The sequence below is a fragment of the Triplophysa dalaica genome, chromosome 25 (assembly GCF_015846415.1).
Source record: "Triplophysa dalaica isolate WHDGS20190420 chromosome 25, ASM1584641v1, whole genome shotgun sequence".
Classification (NCBI taxonomy): Eukaryota; Metazoa; Chordata; class Actinopteri; order Cypriniformes; family Nemacheilidae; genus Triplophysa; species Triplophysa dalaica.
In genome coordinates, this window is record NC_079566.1 from 12,436,419 (window position 1) to 12,450,862 (window position 14,444).

General features: G+C 38.2%; 1 protein-coding gene across 1 annotated transcript; it reads right to left on the reverse strand.

Moving 5' to 3' along the window:
- Positions 1-9,580: 9,580 nt before the first annotated feature.
- On the reverse strand, positions 9,581-14,340 carry tap2a (transporter associated with antigen processing, subunit type a). The gene is made up of 12 exons (XM_056741851.1): positions 14,246-14,340; positions 13,873-14,020; positions 13,671-13,785; positions 13,229-13,359; positions 12,331-12,536; positions 12,018-12,215; positions 11,750-11,878; positions 11,489-11,674; positions 10,857-11,030; positions 10,592-10,751; positions 10,282-10,418; positions 9,581-10,197 (listed from the first exon to the last, which is right to left on the reverse strand). The coding sequence occupies exons 2-12, from the start codon at positions 13,985-13,987 to the stop codon at positions 9,991-9,993; spliced, it is 1,758 nt and encodes a 585-aa protein (XP_056597829.1). The 5' UTR covers positions 13,988-14,020; positions 14,246-14,340; the 3' UTR covers positions 9,581-9,990.
- Positions 14,341-14,444: the final 104 nt, after the last annotated feature.

Sequence of the window (14,444 nt, forward strand, 5' to 3'; positions counted from 1 at the left end):
GTGTTTGTCCGTGGTGAGCCCCAGCATAGAGGTGAGATGAGTAATCTTCCCCGGGGCTAATGGTCTGCCATCCAGCGCAGTAGCCGTAAGAGGTTCAGGCATGAACTCTGTGGGAATCTGGAGGTTGTTGGCCAGGGTAATGTCCATGAAATTTCCAGCAGCGCCGGAATCAATAAAAGCGTGTAATTCATGTCTGTGATTTCCCCAAGTGAGGGTGACAGGAAGGAAAAGTCCAGAGTTAGATGGTGAATCTGAACGTGTGACTCCCGTTACAGTCCTTCCTTTCCTGTGCGGGGCTGATAGTTTCCCGAAAGTTCAGGGCAAGTTGATCTAAAATGGCCATGTCGACCACAATAAATACAGCAGTGTTCTCTCATGCGACGATCTCGTTCTGAGGAGGAGAGCCGGGTCCTTCCCAACTTCTTGAAGCCCTGATAGCTCAGGAACACGGGTAACATCAGTAGGTGGATTATGGAAAGCAAAACGAACCTGGTTTCTCTCTCTCAGGCGGTTATCCAGCTGTGTGGCATGGTCTATGAGTATCTGGAGGTTACTTGCTGGTTCTCGGAATGCCAATTCATCCTTAATCACCCCTGACAATCCATTAAGGAAGCACACCATCAGAGCCTCGTCATTCCAGCCACTTCCTGCTGCCAGTGTTCGAAAGTGAATGGCATAATCGGCAACGCTACCACGGCCTTGTTGTAGATTCAGGAGCCTTCCGGAAGCTTGTCGACCACTGAGGGGATGGTCGAAAACTCGTTTGAACTCCTCTTCAAATCTTGCAAAGTTTGCACAACATGGATCCTGTGCCTTCCACACCGATGTTGCCCAGGTAAGTGCCTTGCCCGAAAGGAGGGTGATTATGTAAGCTATTTTGGCCCGATCTGAGGGAAATGAAGTGGGCTGCAGTTCAAAAGTGAGGGAACACTGGGTGAGGAATCCATCACATGATCCAGGGTCACCCGAGAAGCGCTGTGGTGGGGGTAGGCGAGGTTCCACCAGAGAAACAGGCCCCGGAGGAACCACAGGACCGACAGCTCCCGGTGGGGAAGCCCCGGATGGCGCAGGCAGTCGCTCAGAGATCTGACGGACAGACGAAAGTAGATCCGAGAGGATTTGAGAGTGTTTCGTCATCAGACTCTCTTGTTGTGCTAGAGCAGTGTCGTGTCGTCTTACCATAGAGTCATGCTGAACTATTGTGGCCAAGACTTGTGGGTCTCCTGCTGTTGGATTCATAATGGCTTGGTTATTCTGTCAGGCTGAGGCCCGAACTCGGGTCGTTGGGATAGCGATCAGACCAACTACCACAGAGCCAAAGGGTGTAGATGGAATCCAACAAGCAGAGGCACTCACGTGAAGAAATTAGTAGGTTTATTATCCACAAGAAAATAATAATCCTCAAGGCAAAAAGCAGCATCCACAGAGAGAATAACAAAAGTAATCCATAAAGACAAAAATCTCGAAAAAACCACAAGGAGTACATAGAGCTAAACAGAGCTTAAGGCTAGAGATGACTAACATTTACAATAACCAAGCAAAGACAGACAGAAACAGAGTCTCTTAAATAGTCCACCTAATGGGGAAAACAGGTGCAAACAATGACGCTAATCACAGGTCTTGATCAGTGCCTTCATAGTATAGAGTCCAGGGCAAAACCCTCACAATTATGCTTGGCATGTTATATTCTGCCGCTGGTGGCGTGATTATATAATCAAACCAAAAGAAGAAGAGACAAGAAAAATGATCTTCTTTGACAGGACTCAAAGAGAAAAATATGCTTCAAATACACACATCCATTGTAATGGCACAATGTGGAAAGTTATTTTGAAGCAGTAGAATGTAATGTTGATCTGACCATCATTGCCGGCATTTCCTTTTCCAGAAGGGGAAAATAAAACACAACATCACTGTCACAAACACACAGCCAGCCATAGCCAGGCAGCAAACTGAAGTGCCAAAACAAGAACAATAGGGACTTTCCAACAAGGGTTCAAGACAAAGATGATCAAAACGAACAGAACTATTCAGATTTTGAGAAGGAAATTGTTCCTGGGTGTTTTTAGCACTTCCCATGGCTTTTTTATTTAAATGATTTCATATTTCTGTACATCTAATTTGTATTTAAAATATGCCATAAAACTATTTAAGCTATTGCAATTACTGTTTAAATACATTTGTGCCACTTCTTGAATTAAACAGTCAGTTGTATAACCCCTGATGTCATAGATCTGGTGTTGTCGTTATACACTTAAACGCATATAGCAGAACTGTCATACCGAGAGAGTGAAAGTAATGTGCACAAGCACCCTCTTGCTCTTACCGGAGCTTGGCACGTTTTTTTTTCCAATCACAAAATGGACGGCAGTTACAAAATGGCGCTGCCAGAGCAAGCGTCATTAGCAGGACTGGGAACGTTTGGCATTTCCAAAAAATCACGTGACTTTATTCAACCGCTTGCACCTTCACTCGAAAGTTCTGGGAAGTTCTTTAATCTGTGACATTTTATAACAGAATGTTTTGCTTGCTTGATTTTTGTGCAATAAATGAATACAGCCCTAATTTAAATTTAAAATAATAATCAATAAAAAATTATTGTTACATACCAACATTTTGCCAGTGCTAACTCAATGGGATTTTAAACTAAACCCATGTGCATCAATATAAATCATTACTTTGTAGCAGAGAAAAATTTCGCATATTTTCTATACAGGTGTATGATCATTGTTGTTTGAGCCAAAGTTGGTAGCCATTTTGCAGCAGGTGAAATTGTGTTTACTTTTTAAAATGGCGATCAGATCTTTGTCAGACCTGCCTTGCTGACATTTGGAGGTGGTATTACCTTACATGAACCAGGTGCAGCCGGGCACTTAGCCAAACACGCAAATGTGTAACCAGGAACCCTCAGTACATAGGCAAACTACCTGTGTACTTATTAAAATGTAACAAATAAAAATGTGTTTTGCATATGGACATATATCAAAATTTTGATCGCAATATCACAATATTTCATTTTCATCACCAGGTTTGTCTTTAGTACACCTATGTGCATGGACGCATTTCATATAACTGTCATAGTAAACATAAAACTTGAGTTTTTTGGACGACTGTTGGCTTTAATTAGGATGTTATTTGAAATTAGGTCAATTTTTAAAGGCATGATATTGATCCATATTCAAATGTCTGCAAAATAGGATAATTCTGTTGATAGTTTCATTGAAAACAGAGTTTTAAATATTTGTTTGTTTTTCTTTAATACAATGGTGTCACCAGGCAGAATCCCAGATAAACAGGACTGGTGAGTTTAGAATTTCAAGAAAGTCACCTGGTTTCACTGAACCTATTGTGCACCATCACTGACTGCAGAATTAATATAAACACTATTCAGAGTGAAACTTGTTGGATTCAAGCCACCACAGTGCAACCTGTAATTGCATTCAAATTACTTGCTTATGTGTTTAACATCTATTGTAAAGGGGATGACAAATTTTAAAAACTTTGATACTAAACCTGAACTGAATCCTGAATAAAAGTTTTTGAGGATTTTTATTTAGATTAGATTAGATTAGATTCAACTTTATTGTCATTACACATATACAAGTACAGTGTAACGAAATGTAGTTTAGGTCTAACCAGAAGTGCAAATAGCAAGTGCAGATATACAGTTTGAATAAATACTGAATACAATATTAGGAAAATAGTATACAATGGGCATGTACTATGAAAATACTTTACAAAAGGAATGTTCTATGACAATATGACAGTCGGTATGTACTATGGACAATATATACAGAAGACTATATACTGTGAACATTAATGTACAGGTGGTTATGAACAGATAACAATTTAGACTATACAGTAGTGCAAGTGACTTAAGTGTGCATTAATTACAGACATTAGCTATTTAAGTTGCAGTGCAATAGATAAGTTAATGCGGTTAATTAAGGTACGGTGCATTATAAATGAAGTTATTAAGGTTACAGTGCAGTAGATGAGTTAATGCAGTTATTGAAGTTATAGTGCAATACGTGAGTAGATGCAATTAATAGAGTTACAGTGCAATAGATAAGTTAGTGCAGTTATTGAAGTTACAGTGCAGTAGATGAGGTAATGCAGTTATGAAAGTTACAGTGCAGTAGATGAGTTAATATAGCTATTGAAGTTCTGGTGCAATAGATGAGTAGATGCAGTTAATAGAGTTACAGTGCAGTAGATGAGTTAATGCAGTTATGAAAGTTACAGTGCCGTAGATGAGGTAATGCAGTTATGAGAGTAGTCCATTAGTGCAAGTGAGCATTCGGTATCCCAGGTCTTGACTGCATCTGAAATTAAGGTGTTTTTTGTATTATCTTTAGTTTTCTAATGACATGGAATAAATATCCATCCATCCATTTTCTACCGCTTTATCCGAACTACCTCGGTTCACGGGGAGCCTGTGCCTATCTCAGGAGTCATCGGGCATGACTCCAGGCAGGATACACCCTGGATGGAGTGCCAACCCATCCCAACCCGTGTGCAGGGCACACACACTCACTCACTCACTCACTCACTACGGACAATTTTTCCAGAGATGAACCTACCAATCAACCTACCATGCATGTCTTTGGACCAGGGGAGGAAACCGGAGTACCCGGAGGAAACCCCCGAGGCACGGGGAGAACATGCAAACTCCACACACACACAAGTCGGAAGCGGGAATCGAACCCCCAACCCTGGAGGTGTGAGGCGAACGTGCTAACCACTAAGCCACCGTGCCCCCCTGGTATAAATATATTGATATAAATCTATAAATCTGCTTCTGTGTATGAAACGGAACAGACAACCATGAAAAGTGATCCTACGAAAATGTGTTATAATATTGAGACAGCATTATATACCTTGACGTGTCAATAGCAAACCATTTAAAGGAGGCATGAATTAAAATCCCAATTTAAACTGAGCTTTCTCATATAAGAGGGAATCATATTCAAGCTAACATCATGTAAGTGTTAGAACTGAAAACGCCCTTGTTACTGAGATGAAATCTGTTATTGACACCTGGCCCAGCGAACGGCAGGTTCTGGAATGCACCTATCTATGACAACATTAATAGGTTGAACAAAAAACATCTACACAAAAAGGATGTCAACGACTACTTCTCCAGCCCCACCCACTGGTTCGCGCATGCCAGGACTGAAGTAATACAAGTGGCGCATAACCAGATAGCCCGAGCAAGCAATAAACAAACATGCTATTAAACATTAAACATAATATTGTGCCATCACTGGTTGTGGAAGAATACAGTCTGTCATGGTTCAGCCATCTTGTCTTGTCTATTCTTGGTCTTTGGGCGGAGCCATGACATAGCCTAAGGTTCTTTGTGGAGAGAGAGGTTGGGCCTTAGGGATCCTCTCACTCTCTCTCTCCGAGTCTCGTCTATGTTTCCTGCCATCGTTTCCTCGTTTGTTTTCCTTGAGTGTTTCATCCCTATCACCTGGTCCTTGTTAATTATCCTTTGTCTGTTTCCCCTTTTAATAGTCCTCATGTTTCATTGTCCTGTGCATGTTTGTTTTGTACCGTGCACCCAGTCTTGCCTTGCCTTGCCTTGCCCTGCCTTGCCTTGCCCTGCCTTGCCTTGCCTTGCCTTGCCTCTAATACGGTATTTGGACCTTGCCTCGTCTGTTTTAGTGTGACGTTGTGTCGAGTTTTGTTTTAGTTTATTTTTAGTTATTTAAGTCTTTTGTTTTTTGTTGTTTATTTAGTATTGTTTAGCCCTGTTCTTGTTCCCCCTCGTGGGTGTTTTGTTTTGATCCTGTTGTGTCTGTTAATAAATCTGTTTAATCCCTTCATCACCGCTGGTGCCTGCAATTGGGTTCTTTCTGAGATATCATGACAACAGTCGCTGGATAACATTCCTTCGGATTCCAAATTAGGAATGTGTGGTTAGTTTAAAGACGTACGTTTTTAAAGACGTGCGTTTCATTTCTCTGAGGATTTCTTTGTGAACAAGGCAAAAAGCAGTGCTTTGCTGTCAGTATTGGATCCAATAGGAATGGCGCAGCAATCTTATGCGAGTAAAACATTTTTTACTATGATTCACTATTGCTTTGTTAGATATCGCTTGATGTTCCCTGAGCACTTAATGCACGAGATTAGTATTACCTGGGGACCTCTAGTCATTTGTATTAATTGCAGAGGTTGTCTGTGATCGTAAGCCCATGCGAATCGCCATCTCTGATTTGGCGAGCTCTTATATACATTTTCAAGGTTTTATCCACCATTTGTGAATAATGGAGGGTGTTTTGGTTTTATTTGAGGTGCTGGGTGATATCCAGAAGTTATCGTGAGTCTCCCGTTTGTTTAATAATCATGGAAACTCTTGTAACATTTGAGACCCGCGATCGAGGTCTCAAATGCTGACAGGTAAGGTCATTAAACGCAATACAACTATAGGCTATACAAACTATAACAAAGCCTTGCCATCACATCCTGGAAATAAGTCAGTAAATTTGAGTAGCATCATGCCGTGTGAATGCGTCACATGAAATACTAATGTGGGGAGGTCATATATAAATCATAGGAGGTCTCCAGATTATCTAATGCCGTGCGATAACTGTGAATGATGCTTATGTGTAACCTAGCGTTACGTCTCCAACCAAATTCACAGAAGTCTCCAACTACGCACTGTTCTCCAATCAAAGCGGTGGGCGTTTACTTATAAAGTCTTCAATGTGGCATGCCCATTAAAACCGAGCGTTTGTAGAGCTGGCCTCAAAACCTGGGTAGAAAATAGCATATTACTTTTTGATTTTGGTGTTTTTAAATGTACAAATCACGTGAACATCATAAGTAGACCTCAAACAACAGTATAAAACAAGTCCAGTTCATTACACCTTTAGAAAACACACAGTTTATTCACATTTAAAATAATGTTGCAGAATACTAGTTTTACATATTTTTTTTTAAAAAGAAATAATTTTGTTTTTTGTACAAGGTTTGTGATTATGTAAAGACATATTCAATATGCTTAAACATATAACAACAATACCACATTCCCCCACATTTACAAACTTAACAACAACATTATATTCAAATAATTATTCTGTTGTCCAGGATTATTTTACTTGACATTCACTTCTGAAAGCTTCCCAAATATCCCATAATAAATAGAGTAAATACTGGTTTCCTCAATTTGTAAAAACATGAGAATTCAGAAAGAGTTATAGTGTTCCCTTTACCTGGGACATACCCATTTTCTTGTTTGCAGATGAACATTGGCTTTACTGGTGGCCTCCTTTATTTTCTCCATTTGGAAGCCGGGCTGACTTTAGGCAATGGCATCATCGCTATCTGAGAGATATTTTCCTACATGTTATTCTTACGAACCTGGTTGGTTGTATTTTATTTTATGTAAAACATTAGTGATGTACAGACTACAGAGTCATACATTTGTGCATTACATTTTAACATGTAACAATATATTCTTTTTTGGATGATTTAAGCATATTTGTAGATGAAAATTACATTCAGTGATTAAGTTTAAGGTACAGTTTGTAACACTTTTGCTGTAAAATATCCAAAAACCACTAGGCCCGTGTTGTATTTTTTGTTCAGCGGAGTACTTACAATATCTCAAAATTTTCCAACTACTTGTAAATCATGAGCAAATCGCCATTCTAAACAGTGACACGGGACTGTGCAGTCGCATGTTTATGGCGTCATATCTGTGTTCCCCTTTGTTATCGGCTTTAGTGAAGTAGAAACCACATGACAACAGTGTAGTGGACAAATGCGGAAGTAGTGTCCAACGTGTAGCAAGCAACTAGCTTGTTTCGAGCAGTCACTCATTTATGTACCACAATAAAATATTATAAGACATGAACAGTAGCTTAGTTTTGCCTCTGTTGCATAGCAACAAAAACAAATGCACGACTACAATGACCTATATTTTGCAAGTGACTAGCAAGCAACGAAGTAAGCACTTAAATAATCATAATTTATAATAACATAAATCACACAATGTCACCCTTGACATTGATCAGCCTTGAATTTCAATGCTGATACTAGCTGGTTTGTGCTGGTTTAATGCTTGTCTAGCCGCTCTATATGAGGTCCCAACATCTTATATCTATTAATGAGAATATTCCACAAACAACATGTTCTCAAACTAATGTAAATGTTTACTGTTCAAGACCATTTGTTGGAAGTCACATTGTCATGATTCTGTCTTATCATGTCATGTTTTTCTTGGTCTTGTGGCAGAGTCATGATGAAAAAAGCCTTTGGTATTGTGCGGAGAAAAACATATTATTGTCGATCATGACTTAATATACATTCTCTTCGGTCTCCTATTTGGCCCCGCCCCTCTAGTTCCTTGCATAGCTTTCCACCTGTTTCCCATAACCCACACCTGCCCATTGTTATCTTTCTTTGTTAGTCTCCCTATATAATTCCCTTGTTTTTTCTGTTCCTGTGCTAGTTCATGTTGTGGCATGTCTCTGATACGGAGAGTATTGTTTATGCCTGTGATCGTTACCAAGAGTCAAGTCCAGTCAGTGTAGTTTGTCTAGTGTTGTATTCATCTAGTCTAGCTAGTCTGTATTCCTGTTGTCTACTTGATTATTCCCTTTGTCATTATTGTTTTACTCCCCTCTTGGGCCTTTGTTTTGTGTTTTATATTTTATTATTAAAAAGTCTGTGTCCAACGCTGCCTGCAATTGGGTTCATCCACCATACTCACTACATACATTACATTACAGTTATTCATACAATTATATTTATTCATTTGGTAGACGCTTTTATCCAAAGCAACTTACGAGTAGGAAATTATTTAAACATTGTCAACACACTAAAAAGTACCGTTACTTTACATGGCCATCTACTAGGAGGATTAAATCTGGAGCAAGCAAAGGAGATAATAAACAAGATACTTTTATTTTTTTATATACACAAGACAGACAGTTTTTGGTTAATCAATTAAATGCGTAACAGGTATGTTTTGAGCTGGTTTTTGAAAGTTGTGAAGGATGCTGCAGTTCGGGGGGAGGCTGGGAGTTCTTTCCTACACAGTGGAACCGAATGAGTAAAAGCTTTTGCAAGCGATTTGATGCATCGCTTTGATGGATCAACCAGTTGCTCATTTTCAGACCGAAGATGACGGGAGGGGATGTAGACCTGAATGATAACGACAGCAGGGAGTTAAGGTAAAGGGGTGAATTTGTCGATCTCGTTCTGAAGGCCAGTATTAGCGATTTAAACTTGATGCAGGTGGCAACTGGCAGTCAGTGAAGATCAGGAGGGGTGTTACACGGCTTCCTCATAGGCTGATTGAAAACTAGACTTGCAGCTGCATTCTTGATCATTTGCAAGGGCTTGACCGCATTGGTTGAAAGGCCAGACAGTAGAGAATTGCAGTAGTCCAGTTTTTATATGACTAGAGCTTGGACTAGCAGCTGAGAGGCGTTATGAGTTTTTCTAGCTGGGGACCAGGCTTCAAAACTCAAAACTTTTTTGGCATGGATATGTTTTGTGATCAGAAATAATAAAGCTTTCACAGCTGTTTGTCATTCAGACATGAAATGAAAAAAGGGACTGCCTACTCTCAAAGAAAGGGTGGTGCCAAGCTTTTATTATGGCAATCAACAGAGAGATCGCCACGTAAACACACAACAATGTTACACTATACAGGTAAAACAGGCTTACACTGAAAGCCTTATACCACAAGGTGAACATACTGATTTTTCAACCTTACATATGAAAGTTATTTGTTCTGTTATCAACACATTTTTACAATGTATCACTAAAATATTTTTCACGGCTGCTTATAGTAATGCTAAAATATAATCAGGTTTAAATATGGTTTTCTTTTTCTACAGACACAGACTCGTCCATGTAATAGTTTAAAATAAAAATTTTGACACTTTTTTTTCTTAAGAGAAAAGTATATGTACAAAACATGCACTTGACATGGAACTCTTATGAGTTTTAATATCCAAGTAAATGCTAAATATCCTAATAATCAGTGTTGTCTTCCGTAAAATTACGTTCTCTTAATTTATAATAGATTCCCTTTTCCTCCATCAGCTCCATGTGGGTACCTTGCTCAGATACAAAGCCTTTATCAATCACTATAATTTGATCTGCACTCTCAATGGTCTTCAGTCTGTGTGCCACAATCAATTTGGTTTGGGTGGTGAAACATGCCAGAGCATTTTGGATCTGATGACAGAGACGAGACAGAAACATTTTGGTCAAATCATAGCTTATTGATTAATTGGTTGATTGATTGACATAGATACATACCATCTTTTCACTCTTTGTGTCGAGGCTGCTGGTCACCTCATCGAGTATTAAAATCTGTGGTTGTCTGATCAGAGCTCTGGCAATGGCAACACGCTGCTTCTGACCTGCTGAGAGAAGACCACCTCGCTGTCCAACATCTGACACCGAGAGAAAAATAAGGCAAAAAATGACATGTTCCTGTCATTATTTACTAAGCGGTGTTTGTAAAAAACAATTATATGAGGATATCTATGAAATAATGATGTAGGTAAACCTAAGTGATTATTAGACAATTCTTTGCTTAACAGAGTTAAGTTTCCTATAGCATTACCTGTGTCGTAACCATCTTTAAAAGAATAAATAAAGCTGTTAACATCAGCCTGTTTTACTGCAGATTGAAGTGTATCTTCTGTGTAACCATCAAGTCCATACGTGATGTTATCCTGAATAGAGCGAGCAAAGAGCTCTGGGTCTTGGCTCACAACAGCTACCTGCATTGGAATTGTTGCAATTCAAATAATAGATAATCAGTTTATTTGGAGCCAGGTACAAGTATTTGTATATTCAGCATTTAAGGAAAGTGGATCAGTTTTTACCTTATTGTGAAAGTACTTGTGATCATATTCCTTTAGGGGTCTTCCATCAAGGAGAATGTCACCACATTGTGGCTCATACAGATGTTTTAATAGGGCTACACAGGTGGTCTTTCCTCCACCTGAGACACCCACCAGTGCAGTGGATGACCCTGGTTTCATTTCAAATGAAACGTTCTATAGAGGTACAAGATACATTCTTTTATACAGATACCAAAGGTGAGTTTGGTTCCAAAATGAGATAACTAAAATTTTATGTTTTTAATGTGCATTCCTATTAATATCAATCAAACTGCAGTTGATTAAAACCATAATTACTCAAAAAATAGAGCTAATTAAAACAATAAAACATGATAACATAATAACATGATTTTTTTAGTTATCTCATTTTGGAACCAAACTCTTCAAATACAACGTATATAAGGAAATAATTTATAAATACATGTTAAATTGCATATACTTGAAAAAATGTACTTATGATTTATGCTCACTACAGATTATTAAATTACCGGATAAATCAATAATCCTTTTTAGCAGGGTTATTTAATATGTTCCCACTGTAATTTATAGGTGTTTCCTTGAACCATTTAGTTGTGCAGGTTGTTGTAGGTTTTCCTGAAATCATGTAACTTTACCTCCAGTACTTTCTTGTCAGGGTATGATGGATAAGAGAAGCTGATGTTTTTAAACATCACGTGTCCCGTAAGCTTTTCAGGAGCAAGACGACCACATGAAACAGATGGTTTGTGGTCCATATACTGAAAGACTTTCTCAGCCGATTCCAGGGACTCTATAAGGTCTATATGTAGTTCAACTAAGGTCTGGAATAAAGAAAACATTTATATATTTTTTCCCCTTTTTTCCCTTAATTTTGAAAGTGTGTCAAAGTGTCTTACTTGTACATATCCTCCGATATCCATTTGGTACAGTAGGAAGGACACAAGATTGCCGGGTGTCATTTCACCAGATTTAATCATTCGCTGCCCATACCACAGGATTAACACCCGCATACATAACTGAAATAACTAAACAATAGAAATAGTTAAAACAAGGAGTGCTATTTCTTTTACTGAATTTACTTTGTTTGTTTAAGAGATGCTCAAATTTTGTTTTATAAATACAAATGTATAATATTAAGACAATTGAGAAGCATTCAAATATTACCCTCATGAAGAACAAGTAAGTAGCTCTGACACTGTCTCTGTGTATTTTTAAATTGTGTGTTTCTTGCAGACAGGCATTATATATCTTCTGCTCCATCATCTCGCCACCGTGGCTCCTGACTGCTCTGATAAGGTAAATGCTTTCACAAGCAGCCTGGTTACTTTTGACTATGGACTTCTTAACCGAACTGACCAGCCCCTGTTAAATTAAGACAACGTCAAAATAACAATCTTTATTCTTGGGTTTCAAGTCTAGTTATCTAATGAACCATGTAAACTGTGGTCCTGTTTGTTTCTCAATACATTTAATTTACCTGATAGTACTTGTTGTATATTTTCTCAGCAGTGATAGTAATAGGCGATTCAAGAGCACTGAGCAAAGCCAAAGGCCAGCAGAGCTGGATCATGAACCAGTAGATACCAAGAGTCATAACAAGACTGCGAAGGAGAATGTTAACATTTGCAGCCAGCGACCGACTCATTAGTGATGCATCACTGGACAAACATGTGGTGATATCCCCTGTATAAGGAAGGTCAGCATCACAAATAGAGACTTAACCACATTTGCTCTTGTAAAATCTTCTAACCGTTACATATATACTGTATACCACTGTAAAATGGGTTGGATTGAACTGTTTGGATGAAAACATCTGCCAAATGCATATAAATTTCAATGTATGTTCCTTCTAGGTTTGCTCTTAAGCTTTCTGTGCCTGAAATTATTATATCCCATGAAGATGATACTCAAATTTCTTGAAATCTGACTGTGGCTGCTTTCTTCCCCTAAAATTCAGTCAGTCGTACAAATGAGAATATGAATTCATACAAATGAACCACTTTGTAAAATAGTTACAAACTGCTGTGATATTGTGTAACTATGTGTGACTTCTCTTATACACCTTGAAAACACCGTAAGTTGCTATGGATACATTTATTTGCCCAATGTATTCATTTATACAAATACTTTAGTTTTTTTCAATTTTTTTGTTATGTTCTTATCGTAGGGTTTTTTAAATTCACAAGGAATAAAAACTTTGTTATGAATACCTGAATACTGTTCTGGGCAAGTAACCACATCACTCCTATTACTATCACAATAATATTCATAACAATAAGTAGGCATACCCTTGCTTTGACCTCACTCTGTGTTTGACTCTGCACAAATTGTGTGAGGGTTAAACATATACATGTCTCCTGTAGGTATATTCTGACCTTTTGATGTTGTTTCAAAGAATGCAATATCTTGCTTGACGAAGCAACTAAAAAGGTGTTGCTGGACTCTTTTCGTTAGCCTGGATATTGAGAACATGAATAATCCACCTCGACATCCAGCTGATAAAGCGCTGAAAAAAGAGTTTTAATGTACATGCAACCTAATAAGGCCAAGTTTTCCTTTTAATCGATAAACAGGAACACTTAATAAGATTCCATTCTTAAACATTAATGCATAATACATTTACAATTTTTCATTACGTTGTTCATTAAGTCCATTGTGCTACGAATGTAGATGTAATATATAGATAATGTAGTTAACTTATGTTTTAACATTTATTAACATTAGTTAACTGCATTTTTTACATGAACAAACAAACAATGAACAATACTTCTTACTGCTTATTTAAACATTGAGTGAATGGGACCAGTTCACACTCACCCTCCAAATGATGTAAGTCCCATGAAGAAAATTGCACTTGCAAATGTGTTACTATCAAATTTGGATTGCAGGCTGTCAATAAGCTTACCAGTAAAGCTAGGCATCAGTATATTACCTGAAATTAGTTTAATAATGGATACAATTACATTGAGATGCGATCAACAGAAGTGAAAAGACTTAATAAATAGGTACAGGTTCTCACCAATAACAGCTGCAACAAGGAACAAGAAAGCCCCACATATTGGTACCACATCGGGTCTGGATAGAGACAAAAGTCTGCAGATTGTGTTTAGTGCCTTGCGATCGACCGTCTCCATCACGCTGAATTCTCGGGTTGCTAAACGAACCACCTGAAAGTAAATATGCTTAAATGCGATCATTCAAAATTAATTTTCAACATATAGTTAATTTTCTCCTGCGAACGTAAGTATATTTAGAATAGGCCTACAACAAAATAAAAACAAAAAAATTCTCTTCGCCAGGATGTTAAAACGATACGTTTTAGAAAACTTAAATGTTGAAGAATTACGCTTATTGCCACAATATCGTTGCAAAATGTATACGACGAAACTCGCCTGTGCTACAATGTGTTTTGCGCGCTGTTTCTCACGTATAGCGGCGTTGCGAACCTTATTTTCGAGTACGATCCATGGAGGTCGGTAACTTTCGGTTTCTGTTTGTTGCTTTTGTGAGATACTATTGAGTTCTCCATTAAAGACCAATTTAAAAGTATAGTTCACCCTAAAATGAAAATGACATCATCATTTACTCACC